Source organism: Patagioenas fasciata, chromosome 20, assembly GCF_037038585.1.
Source record: "Patagioenas fasciata isolate bPatFas1 chromosome 20, bPatFas1.hap1, whole genome shotgun sequence".
NCBI classification, from domain to species: Eukaryota; Metazoa; Chordata; class Aves; order Columbiformes; family Columbidae; genus Patagioenas; species Patagioenas fasciata.
Genome location: NC_092539.1, coordinates 8352461 through 8364850, shown reverse-complemented (window position 1 = coordinate 8364850; position 12390 = coordinate 8352461). Strand labels below are relative to the sequence as shown.

General features: G+C 45.4%; 2 protein-coding genes across 3 annotated transcripts in view; one reads left to right on the top strand and one right to left on the bottom strand.

The window, feature by feature from the left end:
* The window catches only part of SURF4 (surfeit 4), a 13045-nt gene extending 3898 nt beyond the window's left edge, over positions 1–9147 (top strand). Inside the window, exons 2-6 of the mRNA XM_065853665.2 lie at positions 2928–3114; positions 4231–4307; positions 4902–4945; positions 5915–6101; positions 6336–9147. Of these exons, the coding sequence (XP_065709737.1) occupies positions 2928–3114; positions 4231–4307; positions 4902–4945; positions 5915–6101; positions 6336–6602 (762 nt within the window). The 3' untranslated portion in view covers positions 6603–9147. The remainder of the gene's footprint in view (positions 1–2927; positions 3115–4230; positions 4308–4901; positions 4946–5914; positions 6102–6335) is intronic.
* On the bottom strand, positions 6336–12389 carry SURF2 (surfeit 2). 2 transcript variants are annotated; one of them, XM_071817395.1, is made up of 7 exons: positions 12244–12389; positions 11776–11930; positions 11449–11552; positions 10860–11051; positions 10138–10304; positions 9410–9501; positions 6336–9286 (listed from the first exon to the last, which is right to left on the bottom strand). In XM_071817395.1, the coding sequence occupies exons 1-6, from the start codon at positions 12349–12351 to the stop codon at positions 9418–9420; spliced, it is 810 nt and encodes a 269-aa protein (XP_071673496.1). In that variant the 5' UTR covers positions 12352–12389; the 3' UTR covers positions 6336–9286; positions 9410–9417. The 2 variants fall into 2 exon arrangements, with proteins under 2 accessions (XP_071673496.1, XP_065709739.1); XM_065853667.2 differs by lacking the exon at positions 6336–9286 and having other exon boundaries at positions 9403–9501.
* Between the last annotated feature and the right edge of the window lies 1 nt (position 12390).

Genomic DNA, 12390 nt, shown 5'->3' with positions numbered 1-12390 from the left:
CACTGCCCCCTCCATCAATCTCAGCAGTTTTGTTTTGGCTTATGTGTATTGTGCTTGGTGGAGTGTGTTTCGAGTCCCATGTCTTAGTAGGACATGTTTATTAACTGCAGTACCACGTTTCCCGTATGTGCTGCTTGTATCTGTGTGAATCACAAAGGAAATAGGAAGTGGTCTCAGGGTGCAGCATTTGAGCCACATGTTGCTTGTGATGTGTAGGGACAAAACCAGGGTGTCTGGCACCGTTAGTTCAGTCCCACTTCTAGAGATCTCCTGTTTCTTATAAGTTACTCTGTTCTTAGTTAAATTAGGTGATTCAGACTCTAATCACAAAGTCACTTCATGTTTTATGTTCTCGTGTTATCATGTATCTGTTTTCTTCCTTTCTCTTTGGATCTAGTTGTTTCTTTGGCTTGGATTTTTGTTCATACAGTCTGTTTCTGAAACTTTTTTACTTCCAGCTTGCTATGTACAGGGGTTTCAGCTTGTGTGTGGTTGACTAAATGCAGCTCCACGCGTTACGGATGTCCGAAGATGTGTGTCGTGATAAGGTTGCTTAGCACTGCAGCTGCCTTTGGCTTTGGTCTCTCCGACTTGTCGTAAGCTGATTGGATGTGCACACTCGTGTTCAATAGGTAGCGTTAAATTCCCTCTGTATGCCGGGAGAACGGGTAAAGGTGAAATGACTTCTTGGCTCCTTCAGCTGGACTGTCGGCAGCTGTTTGGTTTCGGGTAAGGGAAGGAAGAGATGGGCTCACACAACCCATTTCAGAACAACAAAGATGAGGCCTGGGGGCAGATCTGTCATGTTTGCTTCTTTTTCCAGCCTTTCCACAGCAATGTTTTTTTCCTTTTCCTGCAGATGCCCAGCACTTGTCCTCTTTCATTTCCTTCTAGACCAAAGTTGCCTGTTCTGCATCTTGACAAGGCAGAATTAATTACAAAATACTTCTGGCTTTGTACTATTTCCAAAACATCCTTAGTATTATTCCTCAAAGTTTGGCCAAACACACAGTAAAATCCAGGAGGGAAGGAAGCTGAAACCAAGATGTGTGTCTCAGTGACAAAGATCACAACATTTCTTCTGACTCATTCATCCAACTGTTAACATGGCTTAAAAAAGCCTGAAGTGGCAGCCCCAAGTCAGAGTACAGCTGCACTTCAAATGCACTTGATTAGCTTGAATCTTGACCCTTAGACTCTATGCATGCAGTACAACTAGCATAGTATGTTCCAATATTAACTGTTTAATTAACTGTGAAGTGTGTTTACTGGATTCTTTTTCTAGTGGCAATGTTCAGTTAGGCAGTGAGCAAGGCTTGTCATTAGCATGGGATTTGGAGCAGCCTTTACTATTTACTAATCACTGTGGCAAGAATAAACTTTCAGGAATGGCTTTGGTCTCTCCACACTCCCATTTACACTGAGAGCATGCAACACTGCCAGAACTTGGAAAGAAAATATTCTGCCCAGAAAGAAGCCATATTGTCTAACCTCAAGTCAATGTAAATACCAGATTATAAAAGAAAAGGGTTGTGTGCCTTTTCTGTGGGTCCCCCCACCCCTTTCATGCTGGAAATATGCTAATATTGCATAAACTGTGTGAATCAATGAGCCTTACAGCACTTGGGCTTTGTGTGGGCTAGTGGGGGTTTGTTAAATGGCTCCTCCGAGTTCTAACACGGGATCTGGCAGTTCTGCACGAAGGGCATTTACTGTCACAAGTACCAGCATGTCCAAACTGCTCCTGTCACCTGAAGGTGGAAACCTGCTGGATAATCCTGTACTTGGTTGTAGATTATATTTATTTCTTACCAGCTTGCACTTGCTCGAACAGCAACATACAGTGACTCCAAATGTCTTTTTCGAGAGCTGGCTAAGCTGAACCTGTGCGTGAAAGGGGCCAGCCGGGTGCCAGGGTGACAAAGCAGATCCTAGTGAAATCTCCATTAAGTAATAACCAGTGCTGTTCAAGAAACTGAGTGACAGTTAAATGCTTGTCATAATCCAGAGGCAGTAGGTTTTCCTGTGCACCTCAATCTGGTCTAGACCCTGTTTGGCAATTCTGTATTTCTTCCTTTATAATTATTGTGATTGTAGAGCAAACTAACCAGTGCGTTTGGAGGATGAAGGGGTATATGGGACCAGACACATCTTGCATTCCCAAGAACTAAGGCTCCGCATCTGTGGCATGATGATGTAATTTCCTTTTAACTACTGCACAGAATTGCATATATAAATGCCTGTTTTCTTTCTGCAGAGGATGTTATTTTTAATGGAAGTAGAAACTCTGTACTTGCATAGAGGGTGCAATGTCATGCAACAGCTAGGCTGCTCTAAAATTCTGTTAGGCAAGTACAGTTGCTTTGCACTGTTGGTTTTCTGAGCTGTTAGAGGGAACTAGCTTGGCACAAAGCTTATTAATGTTTTTTAATTTGTACAGAATTAATCTTCTGTCAGCCTGACTCCCAGAATTGGTTTGTTACAGGGTGTTGAGTGCCTGAGCATGTGGGTGGGAGCAAAACTGCCCTTTCAGCTCCTGGCTATCTGATAGTTGAGCTGTAACATGAAACCCTGAGATAGACAAACTAAACCCAAGGTCAGCCTTCATCTAGTAAGAGCTCCATCAAAACGCAGTTCTTACATAGAGAGGTGCTCCTGGATTCTGCTTTTCTTCATGTCCGTATCCAAAATGCTGTTTGGGTGCAGCACGACAACAAGTTTCCCTTGCTGCTCCTAAATGTTCTTACACTGGAGTGGAGGAGATTTTCATTAGATCCAAATCCCAAGTCGGTGTTTCTCTCCCAATGTTGATGACCCTGTGTGCATGAGAACTGCTGACCTCAGTCTGCAGGGTGCGTGGATCTGTTATAGTGTGAATATCCCCTTCCATTCCTCCCATTCCTGCTAACGGCGCTGTCTGCCTGCAGTTCCTGCGGGTGACGAAGCAGTACCTCCCGCATGTGGCCCGCCTGTGCCTCATCAGCACCTTCCTGGAGGACGGCATCCGCATGTGGTTCCAGTGGAGCGAACAGAGGGATTACATTGACGGCACGTGGAACTGTGGCTATTTCCTGGCCTCCATCTTTGTGTTCATAAATCTCTTCGGACAGCTGAGTAAGTGGCTCTAAGGCCGTTAAGGTGGACGCCAGAGCGCTCCAGTGCTTTCCACCCTGGCTCATGTAAGCACGGGATGCCTCACTGATTTCTTAATAGCCATTGACATCTTAGAATGGATAGTACTACGTGGGCTGAATGAAAAGAACTCTAAACTGATCCACTTCAGCCTTTCCTGGAAGTAGTGTTAGAGAATTTCTGGTGACACACTACCTCTGAGTTTGAGATGCCAAGAAACCATTAGGACAATCTGTTTTCAGTTCTGTATATACATCTATAAACACGTACCACACCCCCTGAATTCTCTAAATGAAATACTCATGTTTTCTGAAACTGGGCAGTGTTAAGACTTTGCCAGCCTGCTGGTTTTATGGTTATTGATCTCAATGGCAAAGCCTTATCCTGCAGTTGATACACTGCAGCCCGAGAGAGGTGCTTGTGTCAGATTTTCAAAGCCCAGGAATTACAATAAGCCCCGAAGCAGAGCTGCTGTATGTGTGCTAGAAGGACTTAGGCTATTGGAAATGGAGAGAAGTAAAATTCTTTTCTGTTTCTATTATGTCCCTGATCTACTGGTCTTGATTGCTCTGCCAATTTCTTGTCTTGTGTCTGGGTTTTAGATCTTTTTACCCTCATTTTGGTGTAGAGTGTTGTCCTAATGAATTACAGTTACCAGTCCTCATGTGGAAGTGGCAAACGCTGTCAGTGCTTTGAGACAGAAAACTTGAGGAAGGATATAAAACAAAAACTCTGAAGGAAAAGGAGTGCAGCACGTCTGCCCTAACAGTTATCTCATTAAAAGTTTCTTTTGAGCTTCTTTTAATGCTCGAACACCAAGAGCTGCTGTGCAGTGCTGTGTGTTGGGGGCTGTATTCAGCATGTGCTTATCCTTTGTAAAACAAAAGATACTTCTGGGGTTATAAAATATTTTTAAATGCAGTAAAACTTACTGGTTTTCAAACCTATTTGTGCCAACATGCCATTAAAATTTCCTGATGTTTTCCATGGCACAGTTGAAAGAAATTGGAGTCTGCTTAGTTCAAAACAAGTTGGTGTTCTGCAGCATCTCTTCCTGTGCAAGCCCCAAGTGTAACTGTGTTCAATTTCCCAACTCAGGTGGCTGCATCCTGGTGCTGAGTAGGAACTTTGTGCAGTATGCCTGCTTTGGACTGTTTGGAATTATAGCATTACAGGTAGGAGGCTTAAGTCTTCAGCCCTTCTAAATCATATCTTTCAAATCTTCTCTCTCAGCCCCAGTGCTACCAACATAGTTAAATACAGCTCACAACCCTGGAATTTTTTTCCAGCGTGGCCTAGTGCCAGCCCTCAATGGCATTGAACTATTTTGCTGCTTCTGTTCTGCTGTGCCCAATAGATCCTTGGCTGTAATTGCAATTAGTCAGCTGGAGACATTGATTCAATACTTGACCTTGACCAATTTAACAGAAGTAACTTGCAATTTACCTGTGTGTCAGTAAGGTGCCAAATGTGGAACTTGCAGTTGCTTTTGCCTTCAGCACACACTTGAATGAAGGGCTGTCTCCATCACCAAGGATCCTTCCTGTTCAAAACCGATAAGTTTTTGTGAGGGCTAAAGCACAAATGAAATTCTAGCTTCTGCTCCCTGTTTTACAGTGATTCACTGGGCCACACTGATATTACCTTGTTTCCTTTGGTATAATATATAATTGAATTCTGCAATGGATAGTACAGGCTTGAGATTAACATAAATTCAGAACTTCAGTGTAATTTATATGGTGTTTTAACCTGTTTTCTTCTTTGCCTAGACTATTGCATACAGCATTCTATGGGACCTGAAGTTCTTGATGAGGTATGTCTACTTCTTGAAGTTCTTTTTATCAAACCAGAATGAAAACTGTTGTGTGTCAGTGCCACTTGCTGACAGAGGAAATTGTCTTTGTACATAGTATTTACTAGACAGGTTTATACAAATGATGCATTTACATTAAACAAGAAATGACAGCACTTAAAAAAATCAGTGCAGTCTGTGTTAAACCATAGACAGCAGGCTCAATACTGTAGAGGGAAAGACTAACCCTAACCCACTAGGATCTAAGTGCTTCTGCTACCAACCTCCTTGCTGAGAGCTCACAAACAACTGTGTAGACTGGATCTGTGAGCTGCCGTTATTTCCTAAATGGCTAAAATAGCAACTGTGCTTATGCATGACTGAAACCATTTTGCAAGAAAACAAAAGCATGTAGATCTTAGAGTGGTTTCTGGGATTTTTAAACCTCTAATACCTTCTCTAAGTAGATGACATGGTTCTTAAACACAAGCTTTCTTGCCAAATCTCAAGTGATGTCTGGCTGTTACCTTTTCACCCCTCTCCTCTGAGAAGAGGGCAGGTGGCAGCACAAGAACTATACTCTGAGCTTACTACAACCCTGTAAATGTGTAACTTCTTTTAGCAGTACTGCTGTTCTGTTTTCTCAAAGCAACCTCTGAACTACTTTGGCGTATACAGCTAAATCTGAGGTACAGAATAACTTGAACACAACTAAATTTGTGCTGTAACAGATGCTGAGCAAACTGTGCTGGAGCTGTGGGTGCCTGACTGCTCTTGCAGGCTGTATGTGTCTACACAGGCTTGTGTAAATCATTCTTGTGCACAGTGCTGCTGTACCAGCTGTAAAAGTAATGCAGACACCCATCATGAGGTGCAGAGTTGGTCACTCCTGCATGCAGATTCTTACTGAGTTGATCCAGTGAGAAAAGACTTTAAATCTATAGATCAGTGCAAACTATAATAAACTGCTTTTTCTCCCCATTTCTGTAGGAACCTTGCCCTTGGGGGAGGCTTGCTGCTGCTTTTGGCTGAGTCGCGCTCAGAAGGAAAGAGCATGTTTGCTGGTGTCCCTACCATGCGGGAAAGCTCTCCTAAGCAGTACATGCAGCTGGGTGGCCGGGTGCTGCTGGTCCTCATGTTCATGACACTGCTACATTTTGATATGAACTTCTTTTCTGTAAGTACCTGAATATAAAAGTATGAGTTAAGGAACTGGAGTATAGCACCAACTCCCAGACTGGCTGCAGGACTTACTCAATGCTTATCATGTCAGTCTATATTCTACTAGAATTAATATTTAGAAAAGTTATTACATAATCTGTGCTACAACAACTTGTTCTGCTGAACTTATCCATGCTCTGTTCTGGTGTTTGTGTATCTGTATTAAGACCTGTGGGTTTTTTCCTTGCAGATTCTGCAGAACATAGTGGGCACGGCCCTGATTATCTTGGTGGCGATTGGCTTCAAGACTAAGCTGGCTGCCTTGACTCTCGTCATCTGGCTGTTTGGCATCAACATCTACTTCAATGCCTTCTGGACCGTCCCAGCCTACAAGCCCATGCACGACTTCCTCAAATATGATTTCTTCCAGACCATGTCTGTAATCGGAGGGCTTCTCCTTGTCGTTGCACTGGGCCCTGGTGGAGTCTCCATGGATGAGAAGAAAAAAGAGTGGTAACAGGAATAGCAACACTTCTTGGGACATAACATGTTAAGTCCAGAACTGATTCTCTATGGATTCAACAGAAACTGCCAGCATTTTACACGTACATGCCCCCTTCCTATTAAAGGCACAGATGTTTCGAATTTGATTTACAGTGGCACCAGTAATATAATAGATAAAAAATCCCGTTTCTTTAAGGAATGTTGCCTAGGCTTATTCTAACTTCCTAGATTTGGAACTAACCCAAGGAACCTGCATTTTGCTGATGCCTCAGTGAGTTGCAGTAGAACTGTTGCTGTCTTTAATGTCAGCAATGTTTTAAAATTGGAAGTACTGTGAGCAGATACAGCTGTATGATTCAGTGTGCTGTTGGGTTCTAGCTATAACTGAAAAAGTGGATCCCCCTTTCTCACCTTCATCAAAGCTGTCTTGTGCATAAGGAGTTCCATTGCTGGTTATAGCATTGCTTATCAAGGTGGAAAGTGGCATAAAAAAATCACTGTTATTTTGCTGCTCAGAGGCCTGTAACCCCATTTTGTTTAACAAGAGGGGAGGTCTTTCCTGCCCCCAACTAGAAGGCAAAAAGAAAACCCTGAAAGTAGTTGTACCGCCCTCTTGGTAAGAAAAGGGAGGTTTTTGGACATGTCCCACTTCTGCTTTCGAGGGGAACAAGGGAGAATCCTGTATTGCTAATCAGATTTCAAGAAGGAAGAGGGGAAGATATTCCTGAAGAGACAATGTTAGATTCTGTGCCAAAGGAACTCTTTATTCAGCATTCTTTCCCCAGAGTTGCCCCTCCTGAATTTCCAAGAAGGGAGCCAAGTTGTCCTGCAGGTTCCATAAGAAAAGCTCCTTTCTGTTGTTAACCAACTTTCAGATGTATATGACCCAAATGCATATCTGAATTGCAGGTTATTGGTGAGTGTGTCTTCAGAATTACAGAACCCCCCTTTGCACTCAGTACATGCAAGATGAGAGCAGTTGATCATCTAATCTGTAGTCCTTGCTTCTTATTGTCCCTTCAGTCAGCCTCTCAGAGTCCCAGTTGGCTGAACAGTGGATGAACTGGGGTGCTGGACCCTCCAGTACAGCCCCTTCCCTTTGCTGTCTCAGACCACACCTGGGACCTGTAGGGAGGAAAGGTGGAATTTGGCTGTGCTGCCATAGCCCCAGTTCTCAACCCTGTGTGTTAACGGTTATATCAAGTGCAAAGCACAGTGCATAAGCAGCCAGGAACGTAAATTGTGTGTTCAAACTGCTCAGTGTGACGGTGAGGAGAGAGGAAGGCCCTGTTTTCACCTCTCAGTGCCATGACCTCTGTGCCATGAACATGCTTAGTGCTGCTCAGAGGAGGCGTTTCGTCCTCTGCTAGTAAACTAGGTGAACCTGTTTCACAAGATGATAAAGAATTCTAGAAAGCGTGAGCCCTACCAACTTGCTAACATCACGTTGATTCCTTGCACTGTTGTCTCCCTTGAGAAAGCTGCTCAGCTGGTTGTTGGAGGAGTGATTGAACTGAACGTCTCCAGCAGGAGCTGTTTACCAGGGTCTCCTGGTAAGGACACTAACCTGGACAGTTCAGCTTAATGGTTGCATTTTAGGAGAGAAAACAAGGCTTGAAGAACTGATGGACAAATAGAAGAGCACTGTTGAATGTTAAACTAGTGATTTTTGCCATCTTAAGGGTAAAATAGCTTATGGAGGAGCAGGATGTGCTGCTGCTGAAGGAAACAAATTGATGTGTGGGGGTAGATGGGAGGGGAAGCCAGCATTGAAGTTCAGGTCACGCAGGTGGCTTTTAAATAGGTTTTGCAAGAGAAGTTTTCAGCTCAAGGGTTCATTGTGCCTGTCTCTTCATAGCAAGACTGGTCCTTTCGGTTACAGATATGGAGAACAGGACACTTTTCCTAACTTTCACTGCAGGTACTAGAACGGTTTTAGGCTACGTCAAAGCAGCCATTCTCCGATATCCTCACTGTTGTTGATGTTCATAGTATTTACAAATGCAATGATGAAACAACTCTTGTAAGTAGCTCTTAAGTTGGCTTTTTCAGCTTCTTTGTGTCCTAAGGAGCTGGATGATGGACTAGTCTGAAATATTGACCAGTTTCCTCTGTGAAAATCAAGTCCCCTTTCCAAGAAAAGACCCCAGAAAAGGAACAGATACTGTCCCTTGCAGCAGAAATATTTTGGTCCTAAAGGGGCACAGTTAGCTGGAGGGCATTATAAGGTATTTCTAGGCAGCGCAATATGCAGACTTAGTAACTGTGAGTCCTGATGCGGAAGATTCTGGTTTCCTACGTACACTGCTGTATTCATACATCTCCCAAAAATACAGTGACCTCTCCCCGGGGCTGAGAAGCTCTCACAAGCAGGATGTCAGCTATCAATTGGCTTGGCAAAGTGTTCTGGAATTCATTCTGAATATATTTTTGCTTTCTATGTGGAAAAAAAAAAGTATAAATTCTCATTTTATGCTGTATTTTGTACCTTAGTTGTGTTTGAAAATGTTTTGATTTTTGGAAACAATCAAAATAAAACAATGGCATCTTTGTATCCACTTGGCGGGTGTGACTGGTGACACTCCACTGGTCAGTGGTGGCTTTTTCTCCCTCCTAACGAAAATCCTCTTCCTACAAAGAGGTCGAGTCCTGGGCCACCTATATGTGACTGCTGCAGCTGTCATCCTTCCCTGGGGGCTGTTAAAATACCACTTAATTCCACCCCACTGTTTCCCTCCCCAGCTGTAAGGGTCACACACTTCATACAGTCCTGTGCGCCTCTACAACTGTTATACAACAGGCTTCAGGCCACGTAGTTACCATAACATTTATTTGCCGTTCGTTGCTTTCTTGAAGTTCTTGGGTTTTCGATGATGACTCTTGAATTTCTTCTTTAAAGGGCCTGACTGTTTCTATGGAGGAAAAAAGAAACAGTCAATAGGCTTATTTCCAAAACCCAAATCCAGCCCTGCCCAGGAGAACTTAGAGAAAAAACTGAGTGTGGTTTCCTTGACCAGCAGACCGAACAAGCCCAGTCCTGTCCTGCAAGTTAGCATCCCCTTCTGACAGCACATGGTTTTATTAGATACAGTGGCCATCTCCTCACAGAAATGAGCCTGAACTTCATCCAGCCCTCGCTTTCCAGTTGGATATGGTTATAAAGATCCAGCCCCTTCCTCAGGGGCTGGCTTAGAAAGCTACAGGTTTATCCATCTTTATGTATGTGACACTTTGGGGAGGAAAGTTACGTATCCCACGAGACACAGCGGTCTCCCTGTTAACACTCTTAAACTCCCTACACAAGGTTAGAACAAGTATGCAGCAGCAACCCGTCCAAAACGAGCAGTTTATACAGGCAGGAACATCCCCGGTTAGAGCAGATGGGATAAACATTTACTAGCAGTAATTCACACCTCGGTGGCTGGCACACGGGGAAAATCTATTCTCAACAGCTTTGCACCTTCTGCCGGTTCTCAGACAGGAACAGATCAAACACCTACAGGCTGGGATCCCGGTTCCACGCTCCCACGCAGCAGCGTGACTCCCACCTTTCCTCTTTTGTTGCCAGCTGCTCTGCTGACATCCATTCTTCCACCGTCCTTGCCGTTCACGTCACCATTCTGCTTGGCCCCCTCATCCTCGCTGTCTGTTGCAAAGTCATCACTGCTCTTTGTGGTTTGTGGAGCTCCCGGGCTTTTTTCTGGGAAGAGTGCAGCTAAAATACAAAGATGCAGCTCAGGATCAGTTCCCTGTGCACACAGGCTCTGCCTCCCCTCAACTTTGAGGGCATCTTAAAGCTGCTTCCATTCCTGGAACACATACGACTCACTACTGAAATCCTTAGGAAATAAACACACTGGTGTTTCATTAGAAAAGTGCTTGGTGCTCTCGCTGGCCCAGTTCTGGGAACTATTCCGTACAGGCGGTTCCGTGTGTTCCACCCCTCCGCTCCTGCTCCCGATGTCAGTCAGAAGGGCCTCACCAGCTTCTGTCAGACCCAAGGACTTGCTGAGAAATGAGGGAAGTCGAGGTGCCTAAAGCCACAAATCCCAGTGGATCTTGCACCCCTCCCCTCACACCTTAAGTAATCCCACTTAGTGTTAACTGCTATTTTTTATTTGGTGGTGATAAGCTCTTCTGAAACAGAAGAACCCTCAGCGGGATGGAACTCTCATACCTCCAGCACATGTGCAGCAGGACAAAGAAGCCGGGAGAAAATTAGCCAGCAAACTCCCTTTAGGACATAGAGGATACCAATATTCTTACTCACGTGGGTACAGGTCGCTCATGCTGTCGTCTGTCTCCAATCCATCCTCATCACTGGACTTTGGCTCCCAGAACTCTTCTTTTCTGTGAGGGCGCATGCTCCCATTCGTCTGGTCATCAGGGTGCTGGGGCCGCTGCTTCTTCTGCCGCAAACAGGCAGGGACGTACTCCACTCCTTCCTTCTGGCACTGCTCATCTAACAGGGAGCAGCACTTAGCAAGGCTTCTCAGCCACCCCAGTCCTTTCATTCCCAGCTCTAGTTTATACTAAATGCAACTCAAAACAACATCAAACTCCAACTCTAATACACATTCATGTAATCTATAGCAATGCCATCAAAGCCTGGAAAGTTGTTAACACACAGACTGTGCTGGATGTCTCAACCACCCTCTCCGGGCAAGGTTTAGAACCACTCCTCTCGAGTAAGGATGTTCTAAGGGCCTCTTGCTCCCTACACCTGAATCTGCCTTCCTCACTCTGGAGCACAACCAGCAATAGCAGAACATCACTGTTCATCTAAAAGAAATTTAACTGGAATCTCAACAGCTCAGGGAAAAATGTTGTCTGGTTATATCTTCAGAAAAGCTACTTACATGTTTTTAGGGCCTTCTGATAGCGCTTCCCTTGGACATGACGCAGCACATGCTCTGGAAACTTGTTGATGTGCCGGAGAGTGAGCTTGCAAAACAGCTGGTGTCTGACAGATGCAGAGAGAAAGAAGGAGCAACAGAGTTTCAGCATGCTATTACTTTATAACTTTTCATTTACAAGCACTGTGCTCCAAGTTGTTAAATACTTTATAAAGAATTTCCCAGCCTCCCCAAACCCATAAACACTCAATAACTTTGTAAAGCTCAACTGCTTTATTTCTGAGATTGAACACCGTGTGAAGCACAATGCACGAGAGGAAGAATACGTACAGATTCTTTGTGCTGGGCACTATGTGGGGCTCAAACTTGCCATAGTCAAACTCTCTGGCCGTCTTTATCAGCCGCTGGTACTTCTTGCCGTTAGTATAGGCCTGCAGCTCCGAGAGCCGACACGGCATCTCGTGGCCTGTCAGCCGGCACCTCACCTGCAGAAAAGCCAGGCTGTGTGGTCAGGGGATCAGCCGGGATGGGGAGGGCAGAAGGGGCTCAGGGTCCCACCACCATCCTCCTCCCCAGCCCCCTCCGACTTCCACAGCAGGGGAGAAGCCCCCGGGTCAGGGAGCTCACTGGGGCCGATGGGATCTGCCGGCGAACCCTCCCCGGCCCGACACCAACGGGCCTGATCTCCCCTCAGGGAAGACCTCAATAACCCCTCAGGGAGTCACCCCAGCCCCCTCCAGGGGCAGCCCCGGCGTTCACGGCACTCCCCAGCCCCGCACGACCCGGCTCCGGCCCCACCTTGCCCGGCTCCGCGAGGTTGAGGAGCGGGTGCTGCTGCAGGAAGAGCCGTTCCTGCTCCGGCACCTCCGCCATGGCCGCTCCACCCGCAGGCCCCAGCCCCGCCATGCAGACCGGTGTGCACTTCCACTTCCGGTGCGAGCAGCC

Coding starts and splice junctions, on each gene's coding strand:
- SURF2 (XM_071817395.1), bottom strand. CDS start 12,351: ATGGCGGGGCTGGGGCCTGCGGGTGGAGCGGCCATGGCGGAGGTGCCG. Junction 11,931..12,243: donor ACCTCGCGGAGCCGGGCAAG/GTGGGGCCGGAG, acceptor GCTTTTCTGCAG/GTGAGGTGCCGGCTGACAGG. Junction 10,305..10,859: donor CATGAGCGACCTGTACCCAC/GTGAGTAAGAAT, acceptor TTTGTATTTTAG/CTGCACTCTTCCCAGAAAAA.